The sequence below is a fragment of the Perca fluviatilis genome, chromosome 23 (genome assembly GCF_010015445.1).
Source record: "Perca fluviatilis chromosome 23, GENO_Pfluv_1.0, whole genome shotgun sequence".
In the NCBI taxonomy this organism is placed as follows: domain Eukaryota; kingdom Metazoa; phylum Chordata; class Actinopteri; order Perciformes; family Percidae; genus Perca; species Perca fluviatilis.
This window is the reverse complement of record NC_053134.1, coordinates 27,862,520-27,883,810: the sequence shown is the minus strand read 5'-3', so window position 1 is coordinate 27,883,810 and position 21,291 is coordinate 27,862,520. Positions and strand designations below refer to the sequence as shown.

The window sequence follows — 21,291 nt, the reverse complement described above, 5'->3', positions numbered from 1 at the left end:
GCATTCGAACGGGATAAGCGAAGCCTGTGATTTTACTCGAATTTACTGACATTAAGCAACAGTAGAAACATGGGTGTGGGTAGCTCTGCTACGTGTGTTTGTGTGTGGTCAGATCTCGAGGACACACACGCACACAATCTCAACCGGGTAGTCCGTCATCGTCCGAACTGCGACCTCTCCTTTTTCTTTCTCTCACTTTTTTCTCCGGGTGGTGTCAAGCAGGGTCCGGTTAGATGGATAAAACAAAACATTTCACCAGGTTAAAATCTATTAGCTTGATTTATTTGTAACATTAACCTCTAATTATGAAGTGAGCCCCCTCGCTTGATTGTGCATTATTTTTGATAAGCTATTGCTTGGAGATGTCTTGTCGTTATCTCTAGATGTATGATACAAACAAAAAATATATTTACCGCATGCTGCTATACATGTCATCCATCGCCATCTAATCATTCTTTTTGTCTTCGCACTTGTGGTGGTTTTCATCTTTCTCTTTCTGTAAATTGTATATTGCAGAAAGATGGATAAAAAGGCGCAAAAGAAGGAAATAGGTACCTTGAAAAAACAAAAAAGCCCAGCCAAATCCTGGACAAATCAGAGATGCCGATTCACACGGGACTAATATTATCACAGGACCTCCGTTTTCGGCGAAATATGGTAGGTCATTTGCGGGGGAATTATTACTTTACAAATTACAGACATGACCGATTCGCACGGGATTAAGATCACAGACAACCTCCGCAATTATTACAAATGACTGGAGGTCACCAGGTAATACTTATCCCGTGCGAATAGGGCTTAAGACACCGATTCATCAGTGCATTCATGCACTGATGAATCGCTATAGCTACGCGAGTACCTTCGATAGAAAAAAACCCGACCCGAATCAGTGCAGGTAACACGGAGAAGCTGCAGCTACGTACAACAAGCGTCCCCTGAGCTAAAACGGCAGTGCTCGGGGCAAGTTTTAGAGTGCCTTTGGGCCTCTTAACAGACACAAAATGCAATTAATATGTCTGTGCCACATGAATAGGGCCCTTACGTGTCAACAAGATGCGTTTTCAACTCAGACATTGTTTAAATTCACCTACCCTGGTCCCTGTCTCGATCCTGCCGGTAGCTAGCTTGCCCTGCTAGCTGATAGCCGTTAGCTGCTAGCTGCCGTCCGGTGAGTGTATTCAGACAGGCTTCTGTGATAATCATCCCAATAACAATCCAGAGCGGTGGTGGTGTGGCTATGTCCTCCAGAGGACAGGTCATGTCACGTCTTGAAGTGTATTCCCCCCTAAAAAAAACAGTAGTGCGGTAGTAGCTGTTAGCTGCTAGCTGCCCTCCGGTGAGTGTGTACAGCCAGATAGCTGTTAGCCGTTAGCTGCTAGCTGCCGTCTGGTGAGTGTATTCAGCCAGGCATCTGTGATAATCATCCCAATAAAAATCCATGGAGCCCCCGGTGGGCTGGTGGATGTCCTGCATAGGACAGATCATGCCGCCGCGCGAAAAGGTTTAAGATTATTTCCCCCTCAAAATAGGTAATTGAGCACTGTAGTGGTTATGACCATAACAGTGACTATGTAACTACATGGAAACGGGATAAACGATGTCTGTGGCTTGCACAGTAATAGCGTTACTGAAGCTTAGCTGTTGCATCGCGCTGTCTCCTGGGAATTCAGTTGTAGCAGAAAAAGGTAAACTGTAGTGTGCAGATTGGAGCGTAGTGTGTGAAGAGTGAAAAGCGGAGTTGTTTATAAGGGAAGAAGCTTGGAGTATGAAGAATATAGCAGATATACAACACACGGAAGAGCCTTTTGAGTTTGATGGTCGTCCTTATTTATTCGAACCCGAGTATACAAAACACCACTCAAACTTCTCTTGACACCGACGTGAGAGGACGCTGGCGCTGGTTATTCGCCGCTTCTCCGTCTGCTATTCATCTGCTATTCGTCTGCTATTCTCTTGTGTTTGTGTTCGCTGCACCCCCTACCTCTGGACAGCCTCTGTACCTCTGGACAGTCTCTCTGCTGGTTCCCCGGGCGCTCCTAGGCTCTTTGACCGGACTCTTGCCTCGTCGGTTAGGCGCTAGCTAGCTGCCCCCGTTCACCAAACGCGTGGGCGGAAAATCCTAGCTGCTTCGGCGTCCAACCCGATTGCTGACCTCCTCCTCATAGGCAACCTCCACCAGATGCGAGGGGCGACCAAGACTAGACATTCCTCTCCTTCGGTCATGCTGTGGATCATTTTGGCAATCACCTCATTCATCCATCTCCACCTCCACCTCTGTGCTCCTAGCCCACGGCTAACCACTATCACGGAGCTCTCCGTCCCTCCTCGGCATCATGATCAAATATTCAACTCTGCAACTGGTCCAATTCGTCAACTACTCCATTCCATCCTGCATCCCAGTCATAAACAGCTTCGGACTTCTACGCCGGACCGCGTACATCCACAGAAGCTCTCCGCAAGTTTGTTTTCTTCCACCACGGACAATCCATTCCATCCATCTGGTCACCTGCACGCTCTGTTGCACCTGTCCCACGTCATCTGAATGCTTCACCCACTGGTTCACATAGGGCTGAACGCATCATCAGGCTACACAGAAAACCCGGACCGGACTACAGTGCTTTCCCCACTTCACATACACTCAATCATACTCTCCAATCATTTGCTAATCGGCTCACTGTCCCCCCTCAACTGCAATACCCCCACACCCCAACGACCACACGCACTGCTAACCGGGACAACCTCAGATCTCTCCAGCCTGCCCCCATCCCACCACCCTCTCACCATGCCAACTTTGCCCTCCTCAACACCCAATCGGCTCAACAATAAAGCCCCTGCCCTCCATGAACTAATCCTCGACAACACTCTTGACTTCCTTCTGCTCACCGAAACCTGGCAACAACCCAACGACTTCTTCTCCCTCAACCAAGCATCCCCCTGGCTACAACTACATCTGCAAACCCCCGCCCCTCCCACCGTGGAGGTGGCCTCGCCATTTTCAATCAGAACTTCCGGATCACAGAACTCACCCTCCCCTCAGTATCATCGTTTGAATATCTCGACCTTCAAAACTCTTTCCTCCATGACAGTCATCCTCATTTACCGGCCACCTAAACCAAATCCCTCCTTCCTCTCTGATTTTACTGAACTCCTCACACTAGCCTCATCTCTCTCTCCACGTCTGCTGCTACTCGGTGACTTAAACATCCACATGGACTCCCCCACATGCAAGCTCTCATCAGAATTCAAAATTTTACTGGATAACTTCTCTCTCACCCAACATGTCACATTCCCCACCCATGAAAAAGGTCACATCCTCGACCTGGTCTGCTCCACCAACCAACCAGTGCCTCGACCTCCATCCATGCCTCTTTCCCCTCTCTGATCACAAACTGATACGGTTCACCATCCCTTCTCCAACCCCACGCCGCCTTCAGAGAAATCACCTTCCGGAACCCTCAAATCTATCAATCCCCACCATCTCTCTGACCTGCTCTCCACCACTCTCCACCTGGACTCAACCCTCACCTCACCCGATGACCTCACAGACCACCTCAACTCCACCTTGTCTACCTCCCTCAACACCCTGGGCCCCTAAAACAAAACCGTCACTTTTAACACCTCTTCACCCTGGTACACAACTGCACCTCCGGAATCTCTTAACAACCCACTCGGACCAACAGCCTCCTTACCTCTACTCCGGATCTCTGCAACTCATTCCTCCACTTTTTCACTGACAAAATCAATCTCATTTACAAATCCCTATCCCCTGTATCTGACCTTCCAGGATCTACTCCAGCACCTACCTTGGACCCTCCTCTCTCCATCCCTCCAGACCTCCCGACCCTCCTCCACACTTCCTCCTCTCCCAGTTTAACCCAGTCACTCCTCCTGAAATTCCCAAACTCATCAGCTCTTCCAAACCCACTACCTGCTCCCTTGACCCCTCCCTACCTTCACTTCTGAAGTCCTGCCTCCCGGTCCTATGCCCCTACATCACTAACCTCTTCAACTCCTCACTGTCCCTTGGAACTGTCCCTCTGCTTTCAAAACTGCCGCTGTCACCCCAATCCTTAAAAACCTGGTCTGGATCCCTCCTCTCAACAACAACTACCGCCCAATATCCAACCTCCCCTTTCTGTCTAAAACCCTGGAACGCATAGTCGCCTCACAACTACAAACCCATCTTCTTGCCAATAACCTATTGAACCTCTCCAATCTGGTTTTCGCCCCCTACACAGCACAGAAACCGCTCTCCTCAAAGTCCTCAACGACCTCCTCACCTTTGCTGACACCGTTCCCTTCAACATCCTCATCCTCCTCGACCTGAGTGCAGCCTTTCGATACTGTGAGCCGCAACATCCTGCTCACCAGACTCAAAGACCTCTGTATCGACGGTACTGCACTCAGCTGGCTCCACTCCTACCTTTCCAACAGATCCCATTTCATCTCTCTCCACAACCACACCTCTGCCACAGCCACAGTCACTCAAGGTGTTCCCCAAGGCTCCGTGACTTGGCCCCTCCCTCTTCATCATCTACATCCTCCCTCTTGGTCAGATACTCCGCCACTTCAACCTGGACTTCCACTGCTATGCTGACGACACCCAGATCTACCTCAGCACCAAATCCCCCACAATCCTCCCTCTCCCACATCAACTCCTGTCTGTCAGCTATTAAAACCTGGATGCAACACAACTTCCTCAAACTCAACAGCGACAAAACAGAATTCCTTCTGATCGGCTCCAAATCCACACTCAGCAAAACCAATAACCCCACTCTCACCATCGACGGCACCATTGTCTCCCCCATCTCCCCAGGCCCGCAACCTTGGCGTTATCTTTGATTCCCCTCTCCCTTGAGCCCCTCATCCGTCAAGTCATTAAAACCTCCTTCTTTCACCTCCGCAACATCGCCAAAATCAGACCCTCTCTCACACCCCGCTCCCTGAAAAGACTCATTCACGCTTCATTCCTCCCCGACTGGACTACTGCAACTCACTTCTCCTCGGCATCAGCTCTACCAACATCAACCGACTTCAACTGGTCCAGAACTCAGCCGCCCGCGTCATTACCTGCTCCAAATCCTGGCACCACATCACTCCAGTCCTAAAACAACTCCACTGGCTTCCCATTTCCCACCGGATCACCTACAAAATCCTGGTCCTCACCTATAAAGCCCTCCACCATCTGGCCCCCTCATACCTCACTGACCTCCTCTCCCCTTACCAACCCTCACGGTCCCTCAGATCCACCTCAGCCGGTCTCCTCTCCATCCAAAAGTCCAACCTGCGCTGTTTTGGGGACAGAGCCTTCTCCAGAGCAGCTCCCAGGCTCTGGAACTCCCTCCCCCAAGAGATCCGCACCTCTGAGTCCCTCACCATCTTCCAGTCCCGCCTCAAGACCCATCTCTTCACCTCAGCCTACCCATAGTCCACCTACCCCCCTCCCTTTTTCATCTGTATCTTGTTTTGTTCTACTTGTTTTGTTTGCTCGTTTTGTTTTGTTATGTTTTTATAATCTACCCTGCCCTGTAAAGCGACTTTGAGTCCATGAAAAGCGCTATATAAATTCAATTTATTATTATTATTATTATACAGACGAAGAACTAGCACAACTCACAAGTTGAGTTGGAAAGAACGAGACTGACAGACAGAGGGGAAACAGGCAGATGAACTTGCTGCTCCAAGCACAAGCTAAAGCTAGCCTTCAGTAACTGCCTGGCTGAATACACTCACCGGACGGCAGCTAGCAGCTAACGGCTAACAGCTATCTGGCTGTACACACTCACCGGAGGGCAGCTAGCAGCTAACAGCTACTACTGCACTACTGTTTCTTTTTGGGGGGGAATACACTTCAAGACGTGACATGACCTGTCCTCTGGAGGACATAGCCACACCACCACCGCTCCGTGGATTGTTATTGGGATGATTATCACAGAAGCCTGTCTGAATACACTCACCGGACGGCAGCTAGCAGCTAACGGCTATCAGCTAGCAGGGCAAGCTAGCTACCAGCAGGATCGAGACAGGAACCAGGGTAGGTGAATTTAAACAATGTCTGAGTTGAAAACGCATCTTGTTGACACGTAAGGGCCCTATTCATGTGGCACAGACATATTAATTGCATTTTGTGTCTGTTAAGAGGCACAAAGGCACTCTAAAACTTGCCCCGAGCACTGCTGTTTTAGCTCAGGGGACGCTTGTAGTACGTAGCTGCAGCTTCTCCGTGTTACCTGCACTGATTTGGGTCGGGGGTTTTTCTATCGAAAGTACTCGCGTAGCTATAGCGATCAAGATTAACGTAAAAATTGGCCAGAATTCTCCTTTAATTACAAGGAAACATTGAGAAATAGAGCTTTGTGTTCAGGTAAACATCATAAAACCATCATGACCTCATACTTAATAAATAATTCACCACGTCCTCTCTGCTCTCTCGTGTGTGTGTGTGTGTGTGTGTGTGTGTGTGTGTGTGTGTGTGTGTGTGTGTGTGTGTGTGTGTGTGTGTGTGTGTGTGTGTGTGTGTGTGTGATGCATGTCTGCAAAAGTAGACATGCATCTTTCAGACATCCAGTCTGCTCCTAAGTGCTTCTGAGCATGTGGCTGTGTCACATTCATAACTAGCAGAGAGAGTAGAGACTGCAGATCCAGGGTTTGTCTGAGGCACACAGACTACAGGAAACGTATCTGGTACTTATAATAATAATAATAATAATAATAAATTGAATTTATATAGCGCTTTTCATGGACTCATAGCCTATAACACAACCCAGTACAACACAACTACAAACTACAGCTCCAAAAATGACCATGAAGGTGAATTAACCGTCTGTTACACAGTCTTAACAATATTTTTCATGTTAACTTAACTTCTCCTTGACTCATAATTAAAGCTGAAAAATATGAGGACATCTAGTTGCGATTACTTTGACTGATATTGCAATTGCGATATGATTCACGATATTGGAGGGAATGATCATTGTTTTATCATTATTCTCATTTTCATTGAAAAAAATAAAAAATGTAAATGACATCGTTATATAGCGTGCGAGGATCTGTACCAAACAAAGATGTTTTCTTTAGTCTGAAGGATATGATTTGTAGGCCGGGACGTCTCTGCAGAACCACAATACTTAATTCAGAATGGTTTGACACATATATTGCCGTTAACAAATATTGTGCCCCCCTGCTATTTGAATATTACACTAGTTCTTATTGCCATTTCGATAAAATTGCGATAAATTGTTCAGCCCTACCCATCATTATATTCTCCAGTAACAAATGTTTGCTGTTGTCATGGTTTTTCTTTTCTATTATATACAGATGACCGGGATCCATAAACACCCCTGTGACCCTGGTGAGCGAGGTAGAAGGCTGATTGGGTGTGCGGTGACAACAACACTGGGATGGAGGTGTCCCACAGGCTGTGTGACGTCACAGTAACAGTGCGTCCCCGGGGGGTCACTCAGTCTCGTTCTTTTATCCTCGATGGATGCACTGATGCTCTGATGTGGAACCACACACTACCTTTCTGTGAACCACTGTGCCATGAGCTCTCACTTTTTACACCTTTATTTATACAGGGAAAGATCAGACTGAGACACAAGTCTCTTTCACAGCTGAGCCCTGTGCACAGCATAATTTTAAAAAAATAGAAACACAACACAATTACAAATAACAATTACATTTAAAGCCCATGTTGCAAGTTTAATTTTCCAACGAATTTGTGGTAATTGCTTGTTGGTAATAAACATTTAAACTGGTATTCATGTATTTGATGTTGTTAGGTATCACAAAACAGAATATAACACGAAAAAGTAGGTACTATTTTACAGCGGTTTGTCTTTCCCCCACAATGCATTGCATGACGTCATGTTGGGGAGACGACAGGCGAAAGATCCGTCTCGGTTCACTGTCCCGGTCACGGTTTCTGCCACTGATCTGGCAAAATATGGCTTTTGGTCTCGACCGAGTCAATGTGTCTTTATTATGTGAATAATAATATTGGGGGGGAAGTGAAAGGCAGCTTGGACGGGGATGCTATTCGGCTTTTCACAAGTTTAAACAGCTAGCTAACGATACGCCGACGTTTGCTAACGTTAGCGCAACAGCGTTAGCTTAGACTGCTAGTTAAATACCGGTATTACAACTGCCTTCGGAGCTGCGTCCACGTTGTCAACACAAGACGTGGCGTTAGTGCTCCTTTTGTATCATACTTTTATTTTTTGTAACATTACACACAAAGCTAACTGGCTATAGTTAGCCTGTACGTATGCTAGCGGGATTAGCTAACGTTGCGTAGCCAGCCAGCAACTTCGGCAATCGGCAGTAGTTTCGGCGAGCTAACCACGACAGTATGTTGCCCACAATCAGCTGTTAAATCTGCTGTTAAAAGCAGTCAATCTGCAGTGATGTTTTGAAATGGAGACACATGGATGTGTTAGCTGTCGAGGTTAGCTCGCCGAAGCTGCTTGCTGGCTATGCAACGTTAGCTAATGTCTGCTAGCATACGTACAGGCTAACTATAGCCAGTTAGCTTTGTGTATAACTAACTAACTAACAAAAACCATCTCGTAGGAGCGAAGTTTAACGTTTCATTCAATAAAGTTATGGTACAAAAGGAGCGCTAACGCCACAAGTCTTATGTTGACAACGTGGACGCAGATATAGGAAACTCCGAAGGCAGTTGTAATATTTACCTAGCCGGCTTAGGCTAATGCTGTTGCGCTAACGTTAGCGGCCGGGCGAAGCGTTAGCTAGCTGTCTAAACTTGTGAAAAGCTGAACAGCATCCCCGTCCAAGTAATAAATAAACACCAGGCAAATATGTTGTTACTGGAGCTAGTAGGCTACCATCAAAACGTGAGATATCTAATCATGATATCAATCATATCTATGTGTTTACAACCATCGGGGGATTTCACAGGTGGGACTGGCAAGTTAGCACAAAGCTAGCATGATGCCTTGTATTTTCTAGATCTAGATAAGTTTACCGGTACTTATCTGAACTAACGACATGATCACTGTCACTAGATATAAATAAAACATTGACTTTCACTTGGTGCTATTCACGGACAGTAAAAAACCCTCTTCCTCATCCCAGTCAGTCACCATAGTTCTAGTACTAGGCTGATACACGTCTCCCCAACGTGACGTCATCACCGAATTACGGAAAAAAAAACACTAATACCAAAAACGACAAAAACCTGACAAAAACTGGCCTTTAACACTATTTGGAGACATTTTTAACAATGATATACATATATTGAGTGCTATATGTACCTATTAATCAACAGTGGTGGTTAACTTGCAACATGGGCTTTAACAACAATTTGTTCATTAAGTAGGGCTTCAAATTGCCAAGTGGAAACCAAGACATCTAGCTTCAGTTCCCTTTGAAACTCATTTCAAGTAAAAGAGGCATTGTATACAAACGCAGTTTTGCCCAACTCTGAATGAGCCCGAGGAATCTCCAGTACCAACGAATCTTCGGAACGAGTCTGGTAATTGTCCCCTAAGGTAGTCAGGAATAGCCTTATAGACAAACATCAATCAATGCTTGGTCCTCCGAGAATGCTCCGTGACACGTTCATACAACTCGAGAGGCTTCTCGTTTATTTGTCTCCTGACATGTGAACAGTATGGGCCGTAGCATACAACATTACATCCTAGGACATTTTCCTGACTGCCTTAAGCAATGTGTATCACGCCCCCTTGTGGCAGCCTCATCCCTATGTGATTAACCTTACGCCGTTAACTAGCTCCAGCATGTGAACAGTTACATGACACTAGAGACCAACGAGTCCCTGCCCACTAGAGTGAACAGAACACAATGGTGTGTGCGAAAATTGGCACTAGTAATAAAAACCCAATGCTGCATGATAGACTGCATCTAAAGGTTTTAACACCCAGTCTTACAAATACTTCGTTACTGTACTTAGAATTAGAAGTAGAATTTCCACGTATCTGTACTTTACTTCATTATTTATATCTCCGGAAACTTTTACTTTTACTCCACTACATTTCCTAAATAAAATGTATACTTTTACTCCACTACATCTCCCCTAAGCGTCTTAGTTACTTGTTACTACAAAATAAAATCTGAGAAAGAAATTTTCGTAGAATGGAACAAAGGTTTATTGAATCATTGCTCCTAAATTGCAAGTTAATGCACACTCCATTCCAGTTGGTGACGTAATGCCTGTTTGTTTGCAAATAAAAAGAAGAAACATAGGCCAAAACTAAAGCAGAAGAGATGACTGATAGTGTTATGGAAGCACCTGGTGCAGGATCTGCCGCCATGGTAACAGACCATCCCGACGACAGTGGTGATGACGATCATTTTCTGGTAAGATACTTTTACTCAGGTGTTGCTTTCAAGTACTTTACACAAGACTGTTAACACCACCATGGGTAGAGTGTGCAGGAAGCAGAACTTGATGCTGATTACACCACTGTCACATAGGCGGTTCATAATTTATGCTTTTTTATTTTAATATATAAGTATATTTTATGTATATACTATGTATGTATATATTTATTTAACAATACCAAGTATCTTGTATGCTTTTTTCAGGATGAATAAAGTTTTATCTGATCTACTTCTGTTTCTCTACTGTTCGGCTAAAGAACAGACTGGTTCAAATGTACTTATTTAAAACTAAATACCATGTAAACTCTTTTTTAGGAAGAACTTCACAACTTGACTGGCAAAGTGAGTGAAGCATTATTCCTGATAGGCTGCTAGGCCTGATAGGAGTATAACCTCTGAACCAGTATTAAATTAAAACATTATCATTATGTAATTGATCAAGAAATAATTAGGTAAGTATACAACTGAGGACCCCCTCATGTATTTCATGTTTAGAATTTGATGTAGCCTATTGAAGTGAAGTGAAGGAACAACATAGAAAAGTATATTAGAAAGATATTAAACATGTTTAGACATATTTGCAGATTCTAAGAGTTATAGATTTGTTAGATTAAAAAGTAGCTAATCTATGAAGTATTACAGATTTTAAAAAATTGTAAAATTTGTATTTGAAAAATGAATCTAAAAACCTTTTCACATACCCCACTTTGGAGATCAGATCAGCGATGTACACAATACTGTATGTCTATGAGGGAATTTGGTCCTCACATTACCATTAACTCTCTGTCTGTCTCTGTCACTCTCTGACTGTCTCTGTCTCTGTCTGTGTGGATGTGTGGGGACACCGTGTTGACCCCAGCAGATGTCAAGTGATGCTACAACAACAGAACAGAAAGTATGGATGGCACACCAGCTAAGGCTCACTTAACCTCAACTGTGAGGACAAACATATATTTATACAGTTTCACCGATAGATTAAAGCATGTAAAAAGCTTGTACATCTCAAATTCACTTCAAATTCAAAGATGCTTAAATCCATCTAACACTGAATCGTCAGTCCTATATGGCAATACCCTGGTTTTTTTAAATGCCATTTTTACCTTATCCCAGTGTAAGTTGTCACACCCCTGTTAACAGACCTAGATAACTTCGTTAGTAACTGGGTTATTCCTGAATGTATTCCATTTACCTCGGAACTCGGAAGCCAAAGCTGGGAATGACGTCACACCCGAGTTGAATGCGTTCCATTTACAAGTCGAATTTTCATTGTTTTTATTAGCTCTAGCAAGGTTAGCCATTGTTAGCAAAGCCAGTTGAAAACAACGCGTTACACTTTTTTTTGTACATACAAACACATAGCAACATGTCCACTGATAGAAGTTGGACAGGACTGTGTACAACTGATTTAATGAGACACGAATAACACAGAATTGCTAATAACTGTATGTTACTACAGCTTTCACAACTGTTTATGCACGGAGCAGAGCCAAACCAGAGCCAATGATAATTGAAATCTGACTTGTAATTGGTGTGTTGTCATTCCCAGCTTTGGTTTCCAAGTTCCGAGGTAAATGGAACGCACTTTTAGCTCAGGTTATGTGCCTGCACATACTCCGTATGTTGCAACTGCCCCTCCCCACTCCGCTGCAGTGGTTTCTGAACCAGAATAAGAAGAGAGTTGGAAGCAACGGCGCCAAAAAGAACAGCAACAACACAAGCTTTAAACCTTTAAACCTTTAAACCCACTGAGGACTTCGCTATAAGGCATATAGAATGTTGACTGAAAAGTTGTCAATGTTCACCCCACTTTTTAAGTTGTTGTTTTTTTATAAAGGTCAACAGGAAGAAAAGCCTTCTTCCGACCAGTTGTACATTGGCAGAGCGCCACCTACTGCCGGAGGTAGTAGGTTACTCAGTTACTCCCATCGTTCTTAACTGTTTATGTACACAGGGAGAACTGGCACAACTCGGTCATTCACTTAAAGACCATGGAAATGCACTGATTGTAGCTCCTGTCTGGAGGAAACCTGAGCTGGCACCGAGCCTGATGACAACCAGCATAGAGTGGCGATGAGGCTCACTGTACAAATCAATGTGATGGACTCCTGTTGAGCTAATTAGTAGCGAGCTGGGGCTAGCTCTTTACAGCCCACTGAAGGAGCCGTCTGAGGTTTCCTCCTGCTGCGAAGCCCATGATTATTACATTAAACCAGCCAGTCCATGTCACCCAGTTAGCTAATGCACATGATAACAACTACATGACATGAAGGCTGAGAGTATCAATCTTCCCTATAAGGTCAGATAACAGCCATTTGTATTGTTGTATTAGGATATTTTAATGGCGTGTGAACAGGAGGAATGACTACAGCATGCAAAAATAATTTCAATGTTCATATGGGCACCTGCGATCATAGTATTTTTCAAACAATTTTCTTTTTCAAATCCTACATTTTTATTTGTCAAAAAAATTATACGATCTGAAAGTCGGTGCAGTATAAGTGGTAGTGCATTCTCAGTGTGCATTACTGGCTGCCACAGTGTCTTTTTTACGCTACCACTAGGGGCTGCATTTTCAAACCCTATAAAAAGCGAAGTAGCACCAATCCAAAGGTGTCCCTAATGGTGAGGAGCACAGAGAGTTTATTTTAATATTTTTAATAATGCACCTCCTTAAAAATGTAACTACATTGAGGCTATAGTGGCTATGGAGATACCATTTGGGATACCACAAGAACTGTAACTGATCACATTCAGCTGCTTGTTGCTGATGCCAGTGAAGATTGTTGAGAGTGGAGGCAACATGAAGGAAGTTTTTGAAAAGGCTCAGTGCATCTTTTCCTTTTCAGTAACACACATCTAACAAAGACATTTGCTTGCTTTGCTCCTCTTTTTAGGCTCTCTGGTAACTGTGTCCGCCACCCAAGACGATTGGGATTGGTGTAAAGAAACGCAAACAACCCAGAGCGTTTTTTTTTCTCCTATCCCAGAATGCATCTGTGGTGTAGCCAGACCATACTCCACAGCGCTGTGGAGATAAAGCTGGCAATGCGAGACTACACGGACAGTAAATGATGTGAGTGGTGCCTTAGTTGCTTGCCTGGCTATGAAATAATCATGATTCCGTAGAGCACACACACACACACACACACACACAGTGTTGAAGTGAATCATTTATAGAAGAAACTATTTATATAAATTTATATTTGCACTCCATGGTCTTACATACAACTGTGCTTAGAGTCAAGCTCAGACAGAGAATGTGTCTGCTCTGTTTCCACTGTTCACGAAAAAGGTGTGAAATTTGTCATAAATTAGCTAACTAGCCAGCTGGGTAATAATGTAATGCTTAATCCAAACACTTTTGTCAGAGCGTAAGAAAGCACATACATTGCTTCAGATAAGTGACAACTTCATATTTATACACAAGATGGATCCTTTCACATAAACTGATGTTTGAACAACTATATAACAGTCACTACAAGGCTGCAGTCGAATGCAAATCCGCGATCCTTTCTAGCCATAACCACCCGCTGCCACATCCGACTCTGTTGTAGTGATGGTGCCGTGGCCAGAGTACAACTTTATTATTACTGATAGAAATGAAGACCATAATTACAAAATAACGCCAGAGTTGTAATAAATCAGAATTATATGTGTAAATCACTGAAGCAGAAGCTTCTCCAACTGCGCTGCCAGTGGCCAACCATGCAGCACTATGATTGCACTGGGAAGTTTCCAACAATGAGTGTGTTCAAGCTTCACTTCCCCGGCTGCCATTTCCTTCTACAGACCACTGCTGTCAATAACAAAGTGTCCATGGTGGACATGACTGTTTAAATAGTTATATATATAGTTATAGTTAAAAATAACATACTGTTGACTCATCATATGCATGAAGTGGTACTGCTGCCTGCTTCCTCTAAGCCATTCACACACACACACACACACACACACCCACGCGTGCACGCGCACACACACACACAGACAGACACACTGACCTTCAGGATGTGACTGCACAGTCACCTTCCAAGTCCAACCTTGGTCTGTATAATAGCTGACAAACTGGTAAATTAATTTTGCCATTCATGCCCTCATGCTGGGAAATGCTGTTCTCCAGTGTTGTAGTACTCAAGTCTTGGTCTTTAAACCACCTTTTAAAGGTCTCAGTCTCGTCATGGAATCGACTGCATTTTACTCAGTCTTGTCTCGGTCCAAGATAAAGAGGACTCTGGATTTAATTTCAAGACTGGTCAAGACCACAACTGCAGGGATTGTTTGTATTGTTTGCTCATAGAAAACAAAGAGATATTCCTACACATAAAATTCACCTCTACAATCTTTTTTGGTTATTTTATCAAGGCATTTCTTACGATACACTTATGGCAATAAAAAGGGGGTGAATGAAGAAGAATCTTATTTTGTTTTCTGTGGGTGTTTTTTATAGGAATGTGGATATTTCAGGTTAATTTGAGGAGAGCCTTTGGTTAGCATTTTCCACGTTATCATGTCATGCAGTGTGGGTCTCGCCCTGCCGTGGTCTTGGTCTTGTCTCGGTCTCCATACATTCTGGTCTTGATGATGACTTGTTCTCGGTTGAGGTGGACTTGACTAAAACACTGCTGTTCTCTGATGCATATCGATCAGAAAAACTTGTTGATCACTAATCTCGTTAGCTGAAATTGATTGTCAGACTAAAAGGAGATAGCTCACCGGCCAGAGGTGAAACAGAATACTCTGCAGAATTACATGAACAATGTCATCACATACCAAGCTATAGGCTATATGTTTAGGCTAGATATGTGAATGATCACATGATGGAGGGCTGGTTATGAACACAGCCTAGCATTCGCAGCGTAACAAGAATCCATTGCCATACCTCCAAAGTGCTCTAGCTCGTATCGGCCTGTGTCATAAACTAGCTACAAGATACTACAAACTGTTCAAACACAACAAGCAGCTGGTTGCAAAATGTCCTAATGGTCCCTTTAACCATTCTAACATACACATGGGAACATACAGTATAACAGTCTGGGTTGCACTGTGCCTCTGTAAAAAAAAGGCTGGGCCTAAAAGCTGCGCTAATCAATATTTTGATATGAACAATGGATCAAATGACTTTGTGCAATGTGTAATGTAAAAGGACTTGTTCATAGTGACGAACCCCACAGAGCTTTTTAACATCTTTCAGCTCATTGTTTTGTTTGTTTTTTCTTCTTTTTAACCAGAACCTCTGCTCAACCCTGTTCCCAGCAGCAGTAGGGAGTTGTTTTCAGAGAAAAAGCTCTGATAAACCCACTGTATACTACCTGCAACAGCAGACAGACACAGTTAGCAACTAGATGGTAAACATGGGGGAGATTTTTGGCAGCTAAAGAGTCAGATATTTCCCTCATGAGTTAACCAGAGCTAAACAAGAGTAAATATTGGACTTAAGATTCATCTGGTGGACACAAACATAACTCCAAATCAATGCTAAAGTTGCTCTGTCTATGGGCTGTATAAATAGGTCACTGCCTGCTAACATGTTTGTCATAACTAAGGTGACAATATGTCAGTGATGTGTTTTTTGGAGACATGGCAAGTCAGTGTCTTATATGACTTAATGTTCCTGTCAAAGTGACAGTTGCTGGTATACTACATGTGTAAGGAGTTACTCTAAGGAACTAAAGTTAGACTTTGTATAACTACTTTTTACGGTAATAAATCCAAGACTCGCAAAATAATCAGAGCCAGTTGGCTTTCAGTTGGTCCAAAAATTTGTTTCAGCAAAAATTTCAAGAAAATTGAAAAAAAAGTTGTCATTGGTATCTTAAAATCATGGTATTAGTGAAATTATGACCTGCATCTTATGATTTAAATTGAAACATATTATCTTATTCTTATTTTAAAATATCTTACTCATTTTCAATGGACACTTAGGCTATATAATAATATACAAATATCATAAGCTATAAAAATGTATAATTATGTAATTCAAAAAAACATAAGATATCAAAGAAAAGAAAATAGGCCTACATCAGAAGAACACAGTCAAAAGAAATAGGCCTAAATAAAGATATATAAGAAAAACGTATAGGCTAAATTGAGGTTGCATTACTACATTACTGTAAGTAATAATACAAATGTATAATAGAATAAATAAAACTAACAGTTGTGTTATAAAGTGGGCCTGTGTATTGTTAGCTGCCTACAGCCCACAATAGGTTAGGCCTAAGCAATAGAAAGTGGTGCTCATGTAGGATTAACATTAACACATCACAAATTAGGCTATTCATAACTTATTTATTATATAGCCTAACTTATTTGTGAAGCGATAACCATACTGGGACGGTGCAAATGTAACGACTAGGTCTAATTAGTAACGAAAGTAAGAAACGTCTTATAGGCTATGAGTTATTGAACTAATGAATGCTTCATTTCTTCGAGTAACGAGCCCTACCCATGCCGAGCCCACCTCCTGCAGCTGCTCCAGCTCCAGCCTCAGCGTCTCCTGCTCGGCCTCCAGCTCGGCGTACTGCTGCTTCAGGCTCTGGTTCTCCTCCAGAACCACCAGCCCGCACTCCGCCGCCCGGATCTTCTCGCGGTTGGCCTCCGCCAGCTCCCGGGTCAGACGCTCCACCTCGACCCGGCACTGCTCCACCGTGTCCCCGCATCCTGCTCCACCGGCAGCCATCGCTGCTCTCTCCCTCCCTCTGCCCTCTCCTCCCTGCGTCGGATGAGCAGAGAGCCCCGGCGGAGGGAGAAATAGCTGAGGTAGACAACAAACCCCCACCGCTTCCCCTCAAAAGAATCACACCGCAGCTTCAAAGCTCATGTTTAAAAAAGAAGAAAAAAAATTAAGTATCAATATAAAAGAAACGCCCGCAAATATCCTTAAAGAGTTGTCATCCTCACCATCACCAGAGAAACTCATCTTCTGCCATGTGATGCTCTAAATGATGCAGCTTTTTATCTTCCGCTGCCCGCATCCTTCTCCCCTCCCTCTGCTCTGTTTTTCTGCTTATTCACCGGCATCAGGACGCCATCTCTGCCTGCAGCCGTGAGGCAAGGCACACTCGCCACTCTTTGTCCTTCCGCTGCAGGCTCAGTGTTTGGATCCTCAGACCTGCCTCTCCTAATGAGACAAAGAACAGGATATCAGGAGCTGTAGCCTAAATGAGCCTTTTGGAAATCACACTGATCATTATAGACAAGTGTTTCTTTAGTTTTACGCAACATTTGCATTTCACGTTAGCCTACTACTATTGTATATAAAAAAGAAATGCCACGTTTGTTTTTCTTTTTACAGGTTTTAAAGTTTTAATTTATTGATAATTAACTTGAAATGTAGGTGCTGTCCACAATAGGGGGGCTCTAATAGCCTACTTTGTTATTGTTTATAGGAACACATTATTTATATTGAATTAGGCCTATATTTATATTTAAATTCTTTAGCTTAAATTATGTTACCTGGGAAAGTTGCAGACCTATAGCCTACAATAAGGGCAGTTTTGATACATTAAAATCGATATAATTTAATATGAGCCCAAAAAAAACATTAGGCCTCTGTAATATGTTACTTTTATAGTAGCCTATGTTATCACAATAATATAGTAGTTTATGCTAACATTTATATTTACCTGTATATGCACGTGATAGGCTTGTTTATATTAAATTATATCGTCACTTTATACTTTTGCCAAAATGTACTATTCAATTATAGTGTCAAATCATAACAGAAGTCTCAGGACACACAACAATTCCACCCAAATGCAAGCATTTGACAGTGGCAAGGGAAAAACTTCCTTTTAACAGGCAGAAACCTCAGACAGAACCTGACCGTAGGCGTCCATCTGCCTTGACCAGTTAGAGAGAGAGGGAGGGAGAGACAGAGAGATGCAAAACAACTACAATAATACCTAACTATAATATTTATAGAAATATATAACCTATAATAATTATAGCAGTGGTATAATGGAATGACATGATGAATGGTGGCAATTATAGAAACAGTAATGATTGTAGAACAACAATAATAATAATAATGCTAGCAGAGGCATCCAGCAGGACCACGGTAGCAGCTGCAACCACAATCCAGGTGCCACCACAATCAAAGGAAATCTTCGAGGCAAGAAAGCACAAGGACTCCTGGGAAGAAGTTAAGTTAGTAACATGCATTAATGTGACATGAATGCACTCAGATGAAGAGAGAGGGGAGGAGAGAGGAACTCAGTGTGTCATGAAGTCCCCCAGCAGTCTTGAACAATAGCAGCATAACTAAGAGCAGGTCCAAGGAGAGTTTTAAGCGTATTCTTAAATGTGGAGATGGTGTCTGCCTCCCAAACCACAACTGGGAGCTGGTTCCACAGGGGAGGAGCCTGATCCGAAGGCTCTGGCTCCCATTCTATTTTGGAGACTCTGCCACAAGTAGCTCTGCATTCTGGGACCGCAGTGTTCTAGTGGGGTAATTATCAGCTCTTCAAGATAGGAATGTGACTAATCATTAGGAGCTTGGTAGGTGAGGAGAAGGGCTTTACATTAAATTCATGATTTCAATACAGGGAGCCAGTGCAGAGAAGCTAATACAAGAGAATAAAAAGCCTGTCTACGTAAGTAGAAACGTATGAAGATAAAGAAGAAAATTCCATACCCTACGTGCATTCAAACAGAGAAAAAGAGATTCATATACTATTTCTATATTACAGTGCCTTGCGAAAGTATTCGGCCCCCTTGAACTTTTCGACCTTTTGCCACATTTCAGGCCTCAAACATAAAGATATAAAACTGTAATTTTTTGTGAAGAATCAACAACAAGTGGGACACAATCATGAAGTGGAACGAAATTTATTGGATATTTCAAACCTTTTAAACAAATAAAAAACTGAAATATTGGGCGTGCAAAATTATTCAGCCCCTTTAAGTTAATACTTTGTAGCGCCACCTTTTGCTGCGATTACAGCTGTAAGTCGCTTGGGGTATGTCTCTATCAGTTTTGCACATCGAGACGAACATACTTTTGCCCATTCCTCCTTGCAAAACAGCTCGAGGCTCAGTGAGGTTGGATGGAGCGTTTGTGAACAGCAGTTTTCAGTTCTTTCCACAGATTCTCGATTGGATTCGGTCTGGACTTTGACTTGGCCATTCTAACACCTGGATATGTTTATTTGTGAACCATTCCATTGTAGATTTTGCTTTATGTTTTGGATCATTGTCTTGTTGGAAGACAAATCTCCATCCCAGTCTCAGGTCTTTTGCAGACTCCATCAGGTTTTCTTCCAGAATGGTCCTGTATTTGGCTCCATCCATCTTCCCATCAATTTGAACCATCTTCCCTGTCCCTGCTGAAGAAAAGCAGGCCCAAACCATGATGCTGCCACCACCATGTTTGACAGTGGGGATGGTGTGTTCAGGGTGATGAGCTGTGTGTGCTTTACGCCAAACATAACGTTTTGCATTGTTGCCAAAAGTTTGATTTTGGTTTCATCTGACCAGAGCACCTTCTTCCACATGTTTGGTGTGTCTCCCGGGTGGCTTGTGGCAAACTTTAAACGACACTTTTATGGATATCTTTAAGAAATGGCTTTCTTCTTGCCACTCTTCCATAAAGGCCAGATTTGTGCAGTATAGCACTGATTGTTGTCCTATGGACAGAGTCTCCCGCCTCAGCTGTAGATCTCTGCAGTTCATCCAGAGTGATCATGGGCCTCTTGGCTGCATCTCTGATCAGTCTTCTCATTGTATGAGCTGAAAGTTTAGAGGGACGGCCGGGTCTTACATTTGTAGTGCCTTGTAGTGCTCTATACCCCATTTTCAATATTATCGCTTGCACAGTGCTCCTTGGGATGTATGTTTTAGCTTGGGAAATCTTTTTGTATCCAAATCCGGCTTTAAACTTCTACAACAAGTATCTCGGACCTGCCTGGTGTGTTCCTTGTTCTTCATGATGCTCTCTGCGCTTTACGGACCTCTGAGACTATCACAGAGCAGGTGCATTTATATGGAGACTTGATTACACACAGCTGGATTCTATTTATCATCATTAGTCATTTAGGTCAACATTGGATCATTCAGAGATCCTCACTGAACTTCTGGAGAGAGTTTGCTGCACTGAAAGTAAAGGGGGCTGAATAATTTTGCACGCCACTTTTCAGTTTTTTATTTGTTAAAAAAGTTTGAAATAGCCAATGAATTTCGTTCCACTTCATAATTGGGACCCACTTGTTGTTGATTCTTCACAAAAAATTACAGTTTTATATCTTTATGTTTGAGGCCTGAAATGTGGCAAAAGGTCGAAACGTTCAAGGGGGCCGAATACTTTCGCAAGGCACTGTAGTTCTAGGACACTGGGATGAATGTGTGTGTGTCAATTAGCAATGTTTAGTTTGAAATAACCTTTTTGTACTTGATATCTTGATTTCCTATTACTGTAAAGTAGTAGGTTATAGACCTTTATATCTCTACAGTGCATTGTTGTCATTGTCATTTTACAGTTATCCTTCCAAACAATATTTTACAAAAGGATTACTTTATAATCTTATCGTGACAAAAAACCTTTTGGTAAAAATGTGTGAAACCTCACGTATGAGATAATTACAATTGGGTCATTAAGTTGAAATACAGGAGTAGAAGACAAATACAGCTAAGGATGAACACTTCATTATGGTATAAATGTGTGCGATTTATCAGTGTAAAGTGAAGGAATTAATTTCCTGCAGGGGGCAGCAGTACGCCAGAGATGCGTTTATCCAGTTTATCCTGCCAAAAAGCACATGGAGAAGTCGTTGTCCTGCTTTCAAAATAAAAGTAAGAAAAGTTTAAGATTTCAATTGATTTATGATGCATTCAATTTTCACAGTTAAGATTAGATTAATAGTAGACGTCAAAAAAGTTATAAAATATATTATTATACATCACCGCGTAAAAGGTGTAGGCCACTTGTGGGAAAAG

General features: G+C 42.9%; 1 protein-coding gene across 2 annotated transcripts in view; it reads right to left on the bottom strand.

Annotated features, from left to right (window-relative positions):
- LOC120553234 (protein bicaudal D homolog 1-like) overlaps positions 1–21,291 on the bottom strand; it is a 109,662-nt gene that overhangs the window by 75,588 nt on the left and 12,783 nt on the right. Inside the window, exon 2 of one of the 2 annotated variants that reach the window (XM_039791439.1) lies at positions 16,820–17,479. In XM_039791439.1, coding sequence (XP_039647373.1) covers positions 16,820–17,038 — 219 coding nt within the window. In that variant the 5' untranslated portion in view covers positions 17,039–17,479. Of the gene's footprint in view, positions 1–16,819; positions 17,480–21,291 lie in introns of those variants that run through there. The other variant, XM_039791441.1, reaches the window with a different exon arrangement.